Source organism: Macrotis lagotis, chromosome 2 (assembly GCF_037893015.1).
Source record: "Macrotis lagotis isolate mMagLag1 chromosome 2, bilby.v1.9.chrom.fasta, whole genome shotgun sequence".
Taxonomy (NCBI): domain Eukaryota; kingdom Metazoa; phylum Chordata; class Mammalia; order Peramelemorphia; family Peramelidae; genus Macrotis; species Macrotis lagotis.
In genome coordinates, this window is record NC_133659.1 from 105828390 (window position 1) to 105847597 (window position 19208).

The 19208-nt window shown below is 39.3% G+C and overlaps 1 protein-coding gene across 1 annotated transcript in view; it reads left to right on the plus strand.

Moving 5' to 3' along the window:
* Positions 1 to 19208, plus strand: part of MFSD4A (major facilitator superfamily domain containing 4A) — a 69337-nt gene that overhangs the window by 31367 nt on the left and 18762 nt on the right. The window contains exons 2-6 of the mRNA XM_074222497.1: positions 1329 to 1527; positions 2149 to 2391; positions 10493 to 10661; positions 16308 to 16423; positions 17500 to 17673. Coding sequence (XP_074078598.1) covers positions 1329 to 1527; positions 2149 to 2391; positions 10493 to 10661; positions 16308 to 16423; positions 17500 to 17673 — 901 coding nt within the window. The remainder of the gene's footprint in view (positions 1 to 1328; positions 1528 to 2148; positions 2392 to 10492; positions 10662 to 16307; positions 16424 to 17499; positions 17674 to 19208) is intronic.

Below are 19208 nucleotides of genomic sequence, written 5' to 3' on the forward strand. Positions count from 1 at the left end.
CTCACATAGAGAAAACCAAAGGAGAAGGGAAGAATGAGAAAGGAAATTTTCTAGAAATAGTCCCAGACAGAGGCTACTATAATTAACAGAATATTAGACTTGTAAGGGAAGTCCTGGGTTCAAATCTCACAGCAGACACTACCAGTATGGCAAGTCACTTAACTTTCCTCTGCTTCAGTTTCTTCATCTGCAAATGAGGTCAGACTTGTTGGCTTCTAGAGGTCTCTTCTAGCTCTAAATCTATGATGCTATGAAATATATATTTTGCTATGGAGAGGCAGCTAGATGATACAGTGGGTAGTGGTATGGGAAATGCAGGGGTTCAAATCTAGCTTCAGGTACTTATTGACTATATGACCCTGGACAAGTCACTTAATCCTTGTCTGCTATGAAGATAATAATAATACCAAACTCCCAGCGTTGTTGAAAGGGTAAAATAAATTACTATTTGTAAAGTGCTTTGCAAACCTTAAAATTCTATATTAATGCTATTATTATTGTCATTATTTGTTGTTGTTTAGGGCCATGACAGGCAGACAATATAAGGAAAAGTGCACTGGCCCTTGAATCAGAAGGACTGGATTTAAGGCTGAGCAATGCTTCTTGCTATTTGGGTAACCCTAGGCAAGTCATTTAATTTCCAAGTTTTACTTTTCTGTAAAATGGGAGTAATAAATGTTTTTTACTATTTTCCCCACAGAGTTGTGAGGAAAGCACTATGTAAATCTGAAAGTGCTTTGCATTTGTGATTTTATCAGAGTCAGGTATGTGAGCAGCTAGGTGGGCCCTTGGCTAGGGATAAGAATAGGGAGTTTTCCACCAGAGCCATCATGCCTTCTACTCCCACTCAAAGTACTAAATTTAATTTTTTTTCCGTGTTGAGTTGGGGAAATATGAAGGTGTCCATTCAGATAGGAAGAATCAGCTTCTTTCTTTCTTTTTTCTTTCTTTCTTTCTTTCTTTCTTTCTTTCTTTCTTTCTTTCTTTCTTTCTCTTTCTTTTTGAAGAATCATTTTCAAGGACAGCTTAGTTCTTGTTCCCACCCAGGCCTTCCCTCTTATTTCTGTCTTTGCAGAAATTCCATCCAGATGACCTTTCCTTCTATGATTCCTTTCCTCCCCACCCTCTCTATGGGATATGTAGGATCCACTCCTCCTCTCTCATGTAGATGGGCCCAAATCAGATGATCTGCCCAAGACTACATAGTAAGAAGGGGGGAACCAGTTTATGTGAGCACTGGTTCCCACCAAGAAGAACAGTCTTCATGGGGAATGCCCAGAGCAGGAGTTTCTTTATCTCACTGACTCCCCATATACTTCCCTATCCAGGCTGACCAAGTCCCTGTGGGTCCTCTTCACCTCATCTCTGACCATCTCACTAGTGTTTGCTGTCATCCCTTTTTGCCAAGATGTGAAGGTGTTGGCTACAGTCATAGCTATAGCTGGTCTGGCCATGGGATTCATAGACACAGTGGCCAACATGCAGTTGGTGAAGATCTACCAAAAGGATTCTGCCATCTTCCTTCAGGTGAGCCTGGGGACAGCTGAGGAACAAGGTCTTTTTAGGTGATAATGGTTAATGGAGATCTTTCTTACACAAGCCATTTCCATCTAAACCAATTCATTAAGGGCTGAAAGAAAACAAACCCAACTCACCTTATAAAGAAGGTGATTCCTAAGGTGAAACAACTTGTTCAATGCCATACAGGTAGAGTGGCAAGAGATGGGATTTGATTTTAGGCCCTCTAATTCCAACATCAGTGCACTTTATCACTCTTCTCCCATTCAGCTTTTGTCTTCATTCAAGCCCCTTCTCCATCACCCACTTTGTGCATTCATCCTCCTCCCAAATACACCAGTTCAAAGTAGATTTTATTTCCCCTTCTTTGTTGGTCTCTTCTAGACAAGCTAACCAGCTACTAAGCTTGGGTATGACTCCCCAAATTTGGGGCTAGAGGAGCAAAAGTCTAAAGCTTCTATTTTTAAAAGCCAATTTTAGCTAAAATTAGACATGCTTCAAGATTCCTTCTGCCTGTAAATCCTATGAGCCTGTAAAGGAGAGGGTGAAATGCCCAAAGTTTAGCAAAGTTGGCAGAGGTGGTGACTGTGTTCCCTTGTACATTGACTGTTTCACTTTTGTCTCTACCAGGTTCTCCATTTTTTTGTGGGCTTTGGTGCCCTTTTGAGCCCCCTCATTGCTGACCCCTTCCTTTCTGAGACTGACTGTGTGCCAACCAATGCCACAAACTACAACAGAGGCAGTAGTGCCCATTTCCGAAAAATCTTGACACCCCACCATTCTCTTTCCAACTTGACCCACCAGGAGCTTCCTGCCCATCCCTGGGTAGGAAATCAGATGTCTTATGCCTTCTGGATCATGGCCTTGATAAACGTGAGTACCATTCTGGAGATGGGGGCAGGGGAGGGTATTGGTGACTGTAAGAATGATTTCCCTCCAGCTCTAACACTGTGTTTCTGTGATTTATGTAGAAGGTGCTTTTAGGAAGGTAGTATTCTCTGTGATAGGTGAAAGATAAAATGACTAAGGAGACAAAGATTTGATCTGAGCATACCAATTTATTAAGCATGGTAGTTGCCCAACAATCTGAGATCATGCCTCCTCAGCTTAGACTTGGACCCTAAATACAGGGGGTGACAGAGTTTTATATACTAAAAAGAATTCATCAAATAAGGCCAATTAATCAAAAGGAAACAACCAGGATACAACATTAGGTAATCTGATTTCTAATTGGAAGAAAGATTGGGGATTTTCTAAGGTGAGAGGGGGACAGTGATATATAGTTCCCTGAAATCAGAAAAGGTGTCCCATTCCCTCCCATGTCTATAAACAATCAAAGGAATGTGAAAACAATAACTGAGTGATCAGTATGGGGCCAGTTTTCAGATAAGACATACAGGCTGTTTGAGATGTACAATTGTGAGAATACTCCTTTGCAGCAGTTTTCAGATCTGACCTGGTTTCTGGTCAGCATAACCTAAATCCTTGGTTAAGGGTCTCTAAGCAGCAGTAGAAGTGGTCCAGTTTCCCAGCCACACTAGGCTAGGTTCAAACAATATAATAAGGTTTTCTTCCAATTTTCACAATTGAATGAAGTTTTCTCACAAGACAAAAATTGGCCTGGACCCATAATTGAATAGAAAAGGAACTGAGCCAATTCCAGAATTGAGTCAGAAGACAGAGTCAGTATGGTTTACCCAATTCCCACTACCACTTGCTGTTCCAATCCCCTCAGTTCTCCCAATTTCCGAAACTCAAACGATGAAAAGTTTGGAAAATGAGAACATATGATCAGGAAGATTTAACTTAATTCAGTGCAGTGCAATACAAACAAATTCAACATTATTAAGCATCAGTTAAAACAGAGGTAAGATACAATTGATAAGGTATCTCAGGAAGACCTAGGTTCAAATCTTGCTTCTGTGGCCTCTGACATATGTGTGAGCCTGGTCAAGTTATTTAAGTTCTCCATGGCCCAGGCAAATTTCTGAGATTATAAAGTGCAAAACAAGTTGCTAACCAGAATTATTAGAGGGAGTTTTTCACCGGAAGTTCTATATACTAATTAATTCAAAGTTCTACACCAATATGAAATCAAATTGTACCAATTATCATAGAAGTGCAAAGGTAAAACCCAGAAGGTTCCTGTGCTTAAAGAGTTCCTAGAATGGGGGATAAGCCAAGTCTATAAATTAACATGATACCAGACAGAATATGATAAGGGCAAAGGAGATAATGTCTTTAGGAAAATTTAAAGGAAAAAACCTCATTCAAGGTTGAGACATGGGCAGGGAACAACCAGAGGGGAAAAGAGAAGCTGAAGAGGCTTCATGCACAGGCAGTACCAAAGCTCAACCTTGAAAGAAAAAAAAAAACAAGAACATTTCAATAGATAAAGTGAAGAGTGAGTGTAGAACAGGTGTTAAGAGATGACCTGAGCAAATTCATGGAAACTGAAAATGAAAATGAAAATTAGCAGCTTGATGTGATTTTAAAAAGAGGAGAAAGTTATGAAAGGGGGAAGAATCATTTCAGAAATCTCAGATTTCTGAAGAATTGTTTTGCAGAAGATGGAGACCTGCTATTTTCTTATGCCATGGCAAGGAAAAAGAGGGACAGAAAGAGGGATTTAGGTTAGACTAGAAAAATGAAGTGGGGGAAGAAAGCATAATCTTCTGGGCAAGGGCAGTACCCTATTAAGCACAAAAGAAATATATATGATGCTTAGAGAGGAGTCGAGTTTGAATTCTGCCTCTGCTCTGAAGTACCATGAGACTTTGGGTAAGTCATTTGGTTTCTCTAGGCCACAGTTACCCACTCTGTAAAATGGGGATATTGAATTAAATGACTTCTAAAGTCTTCTGCAACTCCCAATCTAGGATCCCAGGATATTTAGGGACAGGGCAAATGAACTGCTTTGGGGGACGACTTCTGGGAAAGGGGGATGGTGAAGAATGGAATGGAGATTCCACTATGGGACCTCAATCCTACTCTCCCTCGGACCCCATCCTTTGAACCAGGCTGCCAAAGGTTAAGAAGTAATCCACTGTATTGTTTGTGGGGTACTGTTGGCTTTGCCCTTGGTCTCACTTTAGTGGACATTCTACAAACATTCTTCTCTGGGTTTCAGTTTAGGTAGGGAAGAAAGACCCCAGGTGACATAGGAAGACCCTTAGGATCCTGGGGCCAGTTTTTATCTCTTGGTGTGGTGCTCTCTCAGCACAAAGTGGGGGGCTAGAGGATGAGAGAGGCTGTTGGAGGAAGGAATTTGAGCTTAGTGTTGGACAAGAGGAAGAGCTGGGCTTGAGTCTTCCTTTATTTCCTATCAGTATGACCCTGGACAGGTCAGATTCTCTAAATGTCAGTTTCCTTATCTATAAAATGGGGATAATAATTGTGTCTACTTCTACAAGCTCTATGGAAATAAATCATCTGCATTGTTATTCCCTTGATTATTAGATTTAGAAGGATGCTTAGGGATCATCTACACTGATTGCTTCATCTTACAGATGAGGAAACAGATCTCTGTGACATATCCAAGATATACACAGATATTGAGTTCTGAGCTAGAATTTGAACCTTGCTGTCAGAGTGGTGAATAGAATGACTCTTGCCAGTGAGTCTGAAGGTCTGTGTAACCACCTTCCCAGGTTGGGAGCCCCTTGCCACCTCTCACTAAACAACAGAGTGGCTAGTTCCATTCCACAAAAGTAAGCCACAGGCACCACCCCACCCCAGCAGCACATGCAGCTGGGCAAGGGCAACTGGCCATCTCAGGGCTATCCCCTCCTCAACCATCTCCTGGGATGACTTCTTCCTCTTCCTCTTCCCACCTTCCTTTTCCCCACCTTTGTCACCCACCTCCGGCCTCCCTCTTCCCTTCCTCTGGTCAGCACCTGCACTGGACTTCTCTGGGACAGTCCCTTCTACCTGCCCCACCCCTCACCCCAAATTACCCATTGTTCTGGAAACAATGTCTGGAACTTTGTTCTGGACAGTCATCGGTCCAGTCAATGGGCACTTGGGAGGGGAAGGAGCTCTGTCCATTGCAACTATGCATCAAGATTGAGACTCCAATGGCCAGGAAACCGGAAGCTTTAGTTACAAAGCCCGGGCTCCCCAAGCTTGCAAGGTAAAGTGACCAGACCCGAGTTTTATTTTAGTTTGTTGTTGTTGTTGTTTGGGTTTGGGCTTTTTGGGGTTATGTATTTGCCAGAGGATTTCCGGGCTTTTTCCGTTGGCTCAGTCAGAAAACAAACAGTCCTCCACAGGGAAATGGAAATCCCCATTTCATCCAATCTAATACTCCCCCACCTTGTTCTTGGTCGGTTTTCCTAAAGGAAAAGCTCTTTTCTACCACCACCACCACCCAAATCTTTAAATGTTCGACATGTAGGAAGGTCCTGAACTGCAGCAGGAGGCACCTGGTGGGGTTTAGAGGCCATTTTAGAGCCCCCCCCCCCAAGTTTGGCAAGAGATGTACATCCATATAATGCCATTTGATAGAACCGAGGAAGAGAGTCTCAACTAAGTTTTTATTTAATAACTAAATTGATATTGTGCTTTAAAGTTTGCAAAGTGCTTTGTGTAATTTGTTTCACCGAATTAGGAAGTTGGTTGTTGTTGCCATTTTACAGATGAGAAAACTGAGGCTGAAAATAATTAAATGATTTACCACAGTAAGAGTCGGGATCTGAACTCAGGTCTTCCTGAGTCCCAAGAGTAGCACTCCATGAACTGTGTAGCTGCCACATAAATTCCAGTATATACACACATACATTATGTAATGTATGTATATATATATATATATATATATATTCATATACACACACTCACAGATACACATATATATGCATACATTTGTGTATGTGTGTGCATGCATGGTTATTTAGGCATAACATAGTTATGACCATATAGTTACATGCATACAGTATATGTGTATGTATGTATGTATGTGTGTATTTGTACGCTGACACATATACTGATTCTTGTAGAGTAGGTGCATTCCAGTATGATGGCTCCATCCTATCCTTGGATACTGAAAGAGAGCTTAAAATTCATCTAGATCAACTTTCAATTTACAGATGAAGAAACTGAGACCCCTCCTCAAAAATCAAATTAACTTGTTTCTGGTTAAGTCAGAGATCAAGGGACAGTGTTGGGATTTGAACCCTATTTACTGATTCCTAGAGCAATGTTCTTTCTCTTTATTTGACACCTCCAGCCCATCGTCCCAGACTTCTATTGTTGCCTCTTCTCTAGGGCACTGATTCTAATAACTATTAGATCATCAGTTCTTAAAATCATTTCATGTGTTTTTCTCCCTTTCCCTCTTCACCCCTTCTTCATCATTCCAAACTTATTCCATTAGGAACTTGCAAGATAAAGAAAAGGCAATAGTGTAGTTATAGTGTAAATAGATCTGGTCAGAGAGTCATAAACTCTGGGTTCAAATCCTATCACCATCACTTTTTTGGACTTTCTTGGCTTCAGTTTTCCTCATTTGCAAAATTAGAGTGTCAGTATAGATCGGATGTGCCCAACTCTACCAAGCTGGAACCAAATTAAAATTCAATGAAAAATGTTTAACAAAATAATTACAAATATAACATAGATACTATGAATAGGTTAGTTCTTAGTTAATAGGTGCCTGTTATAGGTGGCCTTGGACTTCTAGGTGGCACAGTAGAGAGAGCACCAGACCTTGAGTTAGGAAAAATCATCTCTTCGAGTTCAAGTCTGACTTCAAACACTTACTAGTTGTATTACCCTGGCCAAGTCACTCCCCTATTTACCTCAGTTTCCTCATCTATAAAATGAATTGGAGAAAAAAATGGTAAACCATCCTAGTCTCTTTGCCAAGAAAATTCCAAATGGGATCATGACTGAAATGACTAGGCAACAAAAATATGCTAAATCTAAAGAGGTTCCCAAGAAGTTGTGTCTGCTTCCAGAATTGCTTCTAGATAGGTCCCAAACTTGCCCTGGAATGGACAACTTCTCAACTGAGCTTAAGTACTTTTTCCTTCCCTAGCCTGTCCTGTGGCCAAGAGCAATCAATTTTCTCCTTCTGGGGGAGGATGCATGTGATAATGGCAGCAAGACAGACTTGTTAGCTCTCACTCCTGTTTCTGGTGATATTATTGCTCATATAGTTATGATTTCATTGAGTTCCTCTGTGTATACTTATGTGTCTCTTAGTTTATTCTGTTTGGGAGGAGTGCAGGGTGGTGTTTTATGTTTAGACTAAAAGGACGTCATATAGCACCACAGAGGTCAGAGTTCTTATTCCAACTTCTTGCCCTTCTCCCACCCAGTCACACCTACACCAACATGCCAGTATCTTGGGCAAATGGGTAAGACATTTCTGATCCTCAGCTTCAGGATAATAATCCTAGCCAGGCCAAGCTCACAAGGCAAATATGATGATGATCAAAAGAAATGATAGTTGTGAATTGCTTTGTATAGCCTAAAGTTCTGTATCAATCTAAGAGAAAACTCAGCAGGAATGACTCATAAGAATGGTGGTGAAGATGATCCAATAGCTTGATTAAAAAACCTTTTAAGTTCCCTATGAGTAAGGAAGCTTGAGCTAACAGAAGAGATTGGGAATTAGGACACCTGAGTTTAAGGGACTAGATTCACCTGAGAAATAAGGGAAGTAGTAAGTAAGGAAAGGAAAGCACCAGACTGGTGGATTTTATTGTCGCAAGTGAGTTTCTATCTTAAGTATTTCATTACCTTAAAATTATCCAGTGTCTTGAGATCCTGGATGGTGAGTGTAGGGTAGTAGCTACAACTCTCTACTTCCAAATAAACTTACCTTAGCATGTTAAGTGAAGTCATGTTAACAAGACAAAAAGTTTTTAATTAGCAATTTATGTACTCTATGGACACTCTGCAAAGGACTGGAGATACAAATCCAAGCAAGCATGGCTCTCATTCTAATGCAAGAAGACAACACATAAAAGGGAGTTGAAAAAGTGGGTGCTGAGAAGGGAAGTCCAAAGGAATGGAACTGGGAGAGGCATGAAGGTTGTCTGGTCTGGGAATTTCCTCAAAACAGAAGTTCAAAGGGGAGGAGGTATCTTTCAAGGTGAGAAAGGAACTGAGACATGGTGACAAAGTCCAGAGAAAGGAGCAGAGCCAGGAGAGAAGTTTACATTGTAAGAGGGTTGAGGAAGGCATATATATATATATATATATATATATATATATATATATACTCAGAAATATTTATAAACATACATACATATATAACATACATATATATAAACATATATATATATATATATATATATATATATATATATATATATATATAAAATAGGGAAAGGGTAAGGAACTGTGAAATAATTGCTGTAAGAATCAAATAAATTCCCTGATGAAGAAACTGTTTGGTACCCTCTGTAAAAATTATAATCTTAGAGAACTGCCTGGGGTACCAAGAAGTTGAATGACTTGCCCAAGGTCACATAGCCAGGGTCTGTTGCCAAGTCTACATGGTTAAAAGGACAACTCTAGCCACCACATGAAAATATATGGATGAGGTAAAGGAATATAAGGTAATATAAGGTCAAGAAAATACATGTATATGTGTATACACACACACGCACACACACACACACACACGCATACATATATATATATATAGTAAAGAAAGTATATAAATAATAAAGTCAAGAAAAACTTTTGCAAATGAGGGATCAGGAAAGGTTTCATATTTGTGGAAGTTTAATTTTGAAGGAAACTAAGTATCTTAAGAGGTAGAAATGAGCAGAGAATGCATTCTAGGAGTGGGAGATAGTCAATAAAAAGGCAAAGACCATGCAAGTTTGATTCTTTTTTTTTTTTAATAATTTATTGGGGTGGCTAAGTGGCACAGTGGATAAATACCCACCCTGGAATCAGGAGTACCTGGGTTCAAATCCGGCCTCAGACATTTAATAATTACGTAGCTGTGTGGCCTTGGGCAAGCCACTTAACCCTATTTGCCTTGCAAAAACCTTAAAAAAATGTATTTAAGGCAGTAGGGTTATGTGACTTGCCCAAGGTCACACAGCAAGGTTAAATGTCTGAGGCTGGATTTGAACTCAGGTCCTCCTGACTCCAGGTCTGGTACTCTATTTACTGAGCCACCTAGCTGTCCCACAAGTGTGATTTTTTTTTTGTTTTTGCAAGGCAATGGAGCCAAATGACTTGCCCAAGATCATACAGCTAGGCAATCATTAAGTGTCTGAGGTTGGATTTGAATTCAGGTCCTCTTGACTCCAGGGCCAATGTTCTATCCACTATGCCAGCTAGCTGATCCCCACAAGTTTGATTCTTTTTTTAAAAAACATTTTAGAAAGATTTTATTTTGAGTTTTACAATTTTTCTCTGAATTTTGGTTCCCTTCTCCCACCCCCCATAGAAGGCAATTTGTCAGTCTTTACATTGTTTCCATGGCATACATCAATCTAAGTTGAATGTGATGAGAGAGAGATCGTATCCTCAAGGAAGAAAAATAAAGTATGAGATAGCAAAATTACATAAGATAACTTTTTTTTTTTAGATTTTTCAAGGCAATGGGTTTAAATGGCTTGGCCAAGGCCACGCAGCTAGGTAATTGAGGTCGGATTTGAAGTACTCCTGACTCCAAGGCCGGTGCTCTATTCACTGCACCACCTAGCCGCCCCAAGATAACTTTTTTTTAAATTAAAGGTAATAGTCTTTGGTCTTTGTTCAAACTCCACAGTTGTCTCTCTGGATACAGAAGGTATTCTCCATTGTAGAAACCCCAAAATTGTCCCTGATTGTTGTACTGATGGAATGAGCAAGTCCATTAAAGTTGATCATCACCCCCATGTTGCTATTACACAGATTTGATTCTTAAAGGGATACTAGGAAATTCTGGTCGGTGACTATATGGGGAAGAGAGAAACCTGATCTCTTGTGCTGCCCTCACTGTTTCCTTTCCCACCCCCAAATTCAGCTACCAGTGCCCATCTCAGTTCTGTTCCTGCTGTCCAAGGAAAGTATGCTGCCTTGCTGTCCAAGCAAAAAACCTCTGCTCCTGACTGCTGATGAGCTTGCCCTCCAAATGGAGCTGCCTGAGAAGGAAGACTCCTCTTCTCTGCCAACCAAAGCCCAGTCAGAGACAGGTAAGGGCTTTACAAATCCTTTATTAAGTTTCAGTTCAGAGCCATAAATTGGAGCATTCCCAGATACCCTTTAGTCAAGCTGAGCTGAAATCCCAAGCAAAGGCATTCAGAGAAATGACTTATTCTTAGCCACAGAACCCTTTCTTGGAAAAGAGAACCAAAGGGTGGGAAACATTCCTTTCTAATTGTGGGATCTTGGCCATTTCACCTTTCTCAGTTTCTGTTTTGTCCTTAGTAAATTAATATAATAATATAATAATATAATAATACAACCTATATCACAAGACTGCAGTGCAGATTAGAGGAAAAAATACTGTGTTTGTTTCTACTGCAGCTCAAAGGGACTATATATATATATAGGAGAAACTATGGACTATCAGTGCTGGTAACAAAAGACCCTTTTATATGAAGCATTCACACCTTCACTGGAGGTGACCACTTGACCTTGGGAAGGAAAGAAAGGATCACAAAGGAAGGAGACTAGAAAAGCAATCACCTCTTGCAGTGGGATAGCACCTCTAATACAGGTCCTCTTTAGAAATCCCATCTTCTTCTAAAAATGTGAAAAATGCCTTAGGGTTAGCTTGGAATCTATATTACCATTCTATAATCCTTGTCCAGTAACCAATAAATAGAACCTATTCCTAGCAGAAGTGAGTCATATTGATCTTGACATGATTACTAAAATTAAACCAGAAGATGAAAGGAAGTTGCAACCAGAGGCATGGCTCACAAGTTCTCCTTGGAGAGGCAAATAAAGAAGACAAGATTTTTTCTAATCATGTAACCAAAGGTCATGTGAAATATTATTTTATGAGACATTAGGTCACATAACATCACACTTACACATTTACAAAAATGCCATCCTAAAAATAATTATAGCCTTTTTGTCAATGCTAGTCACAGAGAATGAAGAAATGGAAAAACTCCACAAAGGAAAAGATAATCCTCCAAACCAAATGATTAAAATTTTGATATTTAACTACTTCAATATAAAAACTAGCCACAAAGAGGGGAACAAAAACATTGAGAAATGCGACTTAGGAATATATATATAAGCAGAAGCCTAATACACCGAAGTCTCAAGCACTTATCACATTTTTGCTTTCAATCACGTTCAACTCCTTGTAACCCTTTGGAGTTTTCTTGGCAAAGATACTAGAGTGATTCAACATTTCCTTCTCCAGCTCATTTTACATATATGGAAACTGAGGCAGAAAAAGTGATTGCCCAGAGTTGCTTAGCTAATAAGTGTCTGAGGCCAGATTTGAACTCAGGAGGGTGAGTGTTGCTGATTCCAAGCCCAGTCCTTTATGCACTATGGCACCACCTAGCTGCCCATATGCATCACATTATTCTTCTTTTTTACATTTTTCCTTTTTCAGCCAGTGATATGCTGGGAAATGTTTAACAATTTGCTCTCCAAGAAAAAAAAATGTGCACAGCACATTTTAAAATTTAATCTGCATTATAAACATTTTCTCCATTACTGTTTTTAAGTCTAGACAATCAATCAAATCAGTGGAGATCTGATTTGTAGCCTTTGGTGTATAAATGATCCAAATGAAAATTTTACAATCAGCTCTAAAGCCTATTCAAGGTGGCTCCAGCACCCACAAACCCCCTGACCCAAACTTAAAAAACATGAAAATATAAAGAAAAGAAAAGAGGGCTAAGTATAAAAATGTAAACTATAATGTACAGCTTTGTTTTTTAAGTATAAATTAAATACAACAATAATACTCTCCTGCTTGTCTGAGTCTCCTTCTGAACTCTGTAAATGCTTTTATTGTTTCATTGACTGATATTTTAAAAAATAAGTTTTATTTTTACATGCAATAATGTTCAACCACACCCACTACCACCCTCACTTCCTACTGAATAAAAAGAAAAAGAAAAACTTCATCATAAGCAATGCATAGTTAATCAAGACAAATTCTCATATTGATCACACCTGAAAACATATGTCTCTCAGTCTTTCAGTCTATCATCTCTCTGGCAGAAGGTCAGCGGCATGTTTCATCTTTAGTCTTCTGGTTTATCATTTTATTGATCAGTTTTAAAGTCATTCATAGATTTTTTTCTCCATGATGTCATTGTGTGAATTGTTCTCCTAATATTTCTCACTTTACATCAAGTTCATAGAAGTCTTCCTAGTTTCCTCTGAAACTATCCATTTCATCATTAATTAATGGCATACATATAAAAAGGTAGGCACTCAATAGGACAAGCACCATATAACATCACAAAAAGCAAAAATTATTATTATTTTTAACAAGCAGGAAAAGATTCATTAGTGATATGGAATTCATTCCTAAATCATTTGTATGTGTTTATATCTAGACTACAAAGTCATTGGAGTCACTATAAAAACTAATATAAAATTAGAAGAATAGAAAAGAAAAAAGATATGGCATACCAATAAAACAATTCCCAGTCTGACATTTTAAAACAAGCTATTGATGCTTAAAAAAATGTGACAAATGAATGGAAGAATGGATATTGACACATCATAATCCTAAAGAAAATGCCATCACATGGAGAGCAAAAAAGTCTACATATAGGCTCAAGCAATAAAACACATGATCTTCTTGCCAAGCAAAGAAATATGGTAGTACAGAGCAGCACCTATTTAGAATATAAAAGCATTTGTAAAATAAAAGGATGACAAAATATTATGAGCAATTGCCTCATAAAACAGGGGGAAACAGTTTTAATTTATCTATTCATTCATATATTTATTGGGTTTTGCAAGGCAAAGGAGTTAAGTGACTTGCCCAAGGTCACACAGGTATTTATTAAGTGTCTGAAGCTGGATTTGAACTCAGGTCCTCCTGACTCCCAGGGCCAGTGCTCTAGGCACTGTGCCACCTAGCTGTCTCCTAAAGCAGTTTTTTTAAAAAGCTTGGCAAGATACCCAGCTATGCAAAATCATCCATAGAGAATTTAAAGATGAAACTGAAAGGTAAACAAATGGATAATGACTAGAAATTGAAAAATATTTTTTATTGTAAATAAACTCTTTTCATTATCACCAATGACAATAAAACTACCAAATTTAGGCTCTAGCATCACCATGCCAGATGTACGTAATGGAGGAGAAAAACAGAAGGACTAAGCCAAGTATAGAGGACATCTATTTTTTTAAGGCATTGAAGGATCAATTTACAAGGTGTCCAAAAAGAGAGAAAGATACATAGAAAAAATATTGATCCTCATTATTGCTCAAAAAAAGTAAACAAGGGGCAGCTAGGTGATGTAGTCGATAAAGCACTGGCCTTGGAGTCAGGAGTACCTGGGTTCAAATCTGGTCTCAGACACTTAATAATTACCTAGCTGTGTGGCCTTGGGCAAGCCACTTAAACCCATTGCCTTGCAAAAACCTAAAACAAAAAAGTAAAAAAGAAAATATCAACAAATATCAACCCATATGTCTACTTTGTAATTTAGAAAAAATATATATATATATGTCTGTGTACACGTGTATATGTGTGTGTGTGTGTGTGTGTGTGTGTGTGTGTGTAAAACAAGTTATCGATGCTAAAAAATGGGGCAAATGAGGAATGGATATCAACACATCATAATCCTAAAGAAAATTATATATATATATATATATATATATATGCACACACAAACATATATACACACACACACATATGGGGAAAGAGAAAGAGAAGGAATCCTTGATAAAGATAGAGAAAGGAATAGATAGGCTTTCACAAATGATATTTCATGATAGATCACATCCTTACTATTAAACAATGATTGTACAAGCTCCCACTAGGTTTATTGTTTGTTGACTATAAAAAATATTTGATTAGGTAGAGCAAAATGCCACTTTCCAACTGGAATATGTCATGTATATGTCAAAACCTTACAAGACTCCTGGAAAGATGTGACAACAGATAACTGGTGACCTTGTGGTTATTAATAAATGTCAAGTGAAACATAAAAAACAGACAACACTCTCCAAAGATGTTCACCACCATTATGAAGGAGACCCAGTGTAGACACCTCTCTGAAGAGGAATTCTTTATAGGTAGTGGAGTCCTCCAGAATCTCCTCTTTGCAGATCATAATGCAGATTGTATCAATCTTCCTAAATGAGATCCATTGATAACTCAAAAGAATTCAGTCCAGTTATCCACATGGAGAAAAAGTGGATGAAGAGTGCCTCTTGACCTGGCAATGATATGCAATTAGATGGACAATTTATGGAGTACAACCATGAGTATGTTTATCTTGAACAGACATTGAAAATGAACAATGAGGGGACCAGAACTGAACATGAGGAGGAGAAGAAGTTGGATTACCTGTAGGAAATTACAACATTCTTCTTTTAAGGACCCTGAAACAAAGATCCTTCTCTCCATCTAGGTCTTCAAGTAGATGCCTGCTCCAAACCATGCCACCTTCCCTCTAGCTTTTTTCCCTACTTCCTCCCCAACCAAGAACTTGTAATCTGCCTCTGGATGTTCTGATAGAGGAACTTTTTCCTCATCTTGTTCAAGTCCAGTTTTCCTCCTTACCTCCAATATATGAAGCAATAGACATCTCTTCCAGCTTCCTTTATGTGTTGTCTTTCCTCATTAGAATGTAATTTTCCTGAAAACAGGGATGTGTTTTTGCTTTTTGTTTTTCTTTGCATCATCGGTACTTAGCTAGTGCCTAATTCTTAGTAAACAATGCTTGACAGAGGTATCTAAGCAAGAGGTTCATTACCTGAAGTCCATGAACATTTAAAAAAATACTGACAGCTATATTTCTATATAATTGGTTTCTTTTGTAGTGTTATGCATTTTATTTTATGTATTTAACTACATTGTTCTGAGAAGAGGACCATAGACTTTATAGGAATGTCAAAAGGATCCATAACATCAAAAAGATTATGGGCTATAATATCAGAAAGTCCTTGCTGTAGATGTTTGTCAGGGATATTATAGAGAAGATTCCTAGTCAAGTTGAACAAGATGAACTCTGAAGTTCCTTTCAACTCTGATCATCTGATTCTGCAAAGCTATTATTACTGTTAAAAATAATGCCCCATTAAATTCCCCTGCTTTACCTCCAATGCTTCATGAGTAACGACGATCGACTCCAAACCCCAGCAGGTCCCACCAAGCTGGAATGGCTTTTAGGCATCAGTCAGTTCTGGGTACTATGTGCCTATTGTTTGAGGCCCAATGAAGTCAAGATCAGAAAAGGTCACTGCCAGGTTGGTATCCAAATAATAGATATTTTCAGTCAGAGAAACTTAGAAAGATTGATTATAAAGGCATGGGAAGGTTGTGAGCTTTATCAGTGGAGGGATTGCCCACATTAATATAATTATGGATGACTGAAGTATTCAAGTATGTATTGATATCAATGGCAACACTCTCTAACTCTTCTTGCATATTTGCCTTTGGAAAATTATTTAAACTTCCTGGGATTCATTTTCACCCCAGCAGTGAGGTAGAGATGGGATCATCAATGTTGACTTCTAGGCTGTCAAATCAAAGCTGGAGTGGGTGGAAGTGGTCAGATTGGAACCAGGTTTATCTCCTCTTAGTTCCCTCAGCTCCTCTGTAAAATAGGTTAAAAGAAGGACCAGAAGGTAGTAGACCTCTCTTCCCTCCTACACCTCTCTGTATTTCATTCCTCCAGGGCATGGAAACCTGTTTATCTGTTGTCAAAAGAAGAGTTTTCGAGGTGCCCCTTGCTCCTTCTTTGCCATTCACATCACTGCAGCCCTGGTGCTTTTCATGACTGATGGAATCATGGTGAGCAGGCTCAGAAGGGGCAAGATCTAGAGTAAACTACAACCCCTGCAGTCAAAGTCAGCAATCAAGGATTAGGCATTGAGAGGAGGAGGCCATGGTGAGATCTTCAAGGACAAAGTTACCCTAGGTGCTCTCTTTCTGCTCCCAGGGAATTCTGCCAAGTTATAGGCCCCAGATGAGGATACAGGAAGAAAAAAGGCAGCCAATTTCCAATCTGACATCACTAAATGTGGGCAGAGACAGAGGGTATAAGGAGGATCCTGGGAAGATGACAAAGTAGGTCAGAAATTTCTAGGCTGAGGAAGACATCCTTGAAGAATCTGGTAGCTAGGTACTGGGAATGATGATGATTGATGATGATGGTGACAATGAGGTATTAGAGTGGTGATGATGATGATGATGATGTGAGGTATTAGAGTGGTGGTGATGAGGATGATAACGAGATATTAGAGTGGTGGTGATGATGATGATGATGATGATGATGATGGTGATGGTGATGGTGATGATGGTGTGAGGTATTAAAGTGGTGGTGATGATGATGAAGGTGGAGGTGGAGGTGGAGGTGGTGGTGGTGGTGGTGGTGGTGGTGGTGGTGGTGATGGTGGCAGTATAGTAATGAAGAATGAAAGCCAGCCTTGAGACTAGGAAAACCTGGATTCAGGTCCTGTTCTGCCACAAAGTCCTTTATATAACTCTGGGCAAGATAACTTAAAATTTTTGACATTTCAGGCAATTCTTTAATATTATAAGTTGTTGTTATTTCCTGCCCAAAACCTTGTCCTCTTCCAGTTTTCCTATTCTATTAAGGATACCACCATCCTCCTAGTCACCTAAGCTCATTGGTAGAGACAGCTGATGCATTAGCAGTTCTCTATACCAATGAAATCACAGATTTTCACTAGTAAAGATAGCTCACACTTAAAATAGTGCTTTAAAGTTTACAGAATGATTAACAAACTCGTTTGATCTTGTTAATAATTTTATGAGGTAGGTACTCTTATCCTTGAGGCTCCTGGTGTGGGGTGCTAGTCAGACAAGAAAACTGTCTTACTTAGTTTGCACTGGTTTCTCCACAGGGTGAATATTCTGCCTTTGTATACACCTATGCCGTAGATGAGCCACTCTTCTTAGGACATAAGGTAGCTGGCTATCTTCCCAGCATCTTCTGGGGTTTTGTCACCTTAGGCCGCCTCATCTCCATCCCCATCTCTTCTCGAATGAGCCCAGCCACCATGGTCTTCATCAACTTGGTATGTTCACAATACTGCAATTCAGGTTAGAGGACCTCTTCCCTCCTTCCTCCAACTCCCAAACCCCACCATATGCAGACACATTTGTTTGTGTAATGCTTCAACAATGTTGAGATGGACATATGGGGGCATATGGTGGATGCCAGAGTGGAGAAGAGAGGAGTAAATAAAAAGGTAATAGCTATGAGACTTGAGGGAAAATCCTTTAATTTCTCTTTCTCTGATTTCTAAAATTACATAATTACATTCAACTTCCCCCCCAAATCTAATGTTCTCTAAACAACACTGAATTTGGAGTCAGGGGACCTCAGTTTGAAACTCAGTCCTGTCACCCACTGACTCTGAGTAAATCACTCATTCCTCTTTGGGTCTCAGTTTCTCCCTCAATAAAAAAATGACAGGGTTGGCTTAGATACTCTTTAAGGTCCTTTTTTCCATTCTAAATACCATGATCTATGACTCTATGAGAATTATGTGTATAAAACAGGGAGGGAATTCACACTGGTTTGCAAAGGACACTTTATAGCATTCTGAGCCCAAAGTTCATATCCTGCCAAGAAAAGGAAGATGTGTCCTTTGTCCTCAAACATTTAGTTTCACATGTAAAACACAAAAACACACATCCTATCTCTCTCTCTCTCTCTCTCTCTCTCTCTCTCTCTCTCTCTCTCTCTCTCTCTCTCTCTCTCTCTCTCTCTCTCTCTCTCTCCCTCCCTCCCCTTAAAGGGATTCTCAAAGGAGATGAGGAAGATTCTAATAGGGGCTAGTATAGGAGCTCCAGTGTCAAATATGTGGAATAGTAAGAAAACCCTTTTGATTAGAGAGCAGTGGTTACCAAAGGGAGTCATGGGAAATAAGCTTGGATTTTACAAAGAAAACCAATGTAGCATAGATTAGAAGGAAAGCAGAAATTTTTTTTCAGGGGGGGAGGGAGGAAATTTTATAAACATATCAAACTCAACATACTCCAAACAAAGGTCTTTGTCTTTCCCACCCCAGTTCCCAAATCATTCCTTTTCCAAATTTCTTTACTTTTCTTAAGGTTACTCAATTCTGTCCAGACACCCAATTCTGAAAGCTTGGAATTGTCTCCAATTCCTCATTCTCCCTTAATAATCCCTCCTGTCCCCATACAATCAAGTAGCATATTTTGAAAGTTCTATGCATCTGCCCTTTCTCTCCATCCACAATAGCAACACTGCTAGTTCAGGGCCTCATCGCCCCCTCCGTGGAACTTCTAAATGTCCTTCCTCCTTTTTCCTCTCCACTTTGATAGTCTTACACGGGTCACTTCCCTATAGCTCCCTATTATCTCAATTTAAAGACCTTTGCAATTTAGCCTCAGATTACCTTTCCAGGAATCATACTTCCCTCCACGCCTATGGTGCTACTTTCTTTTTGTTTGTTTGTTTGGTTTTGTTTTCAGGTTTTTGCAAGGCAATGGGGTTAAGTGGCTTGTCCAAGGCCACACAGGTAGGTAATTATTAAGTGCCTGAGACTGGATTTGAACTCAGGTCCTCCTGACTCCAGGGCCA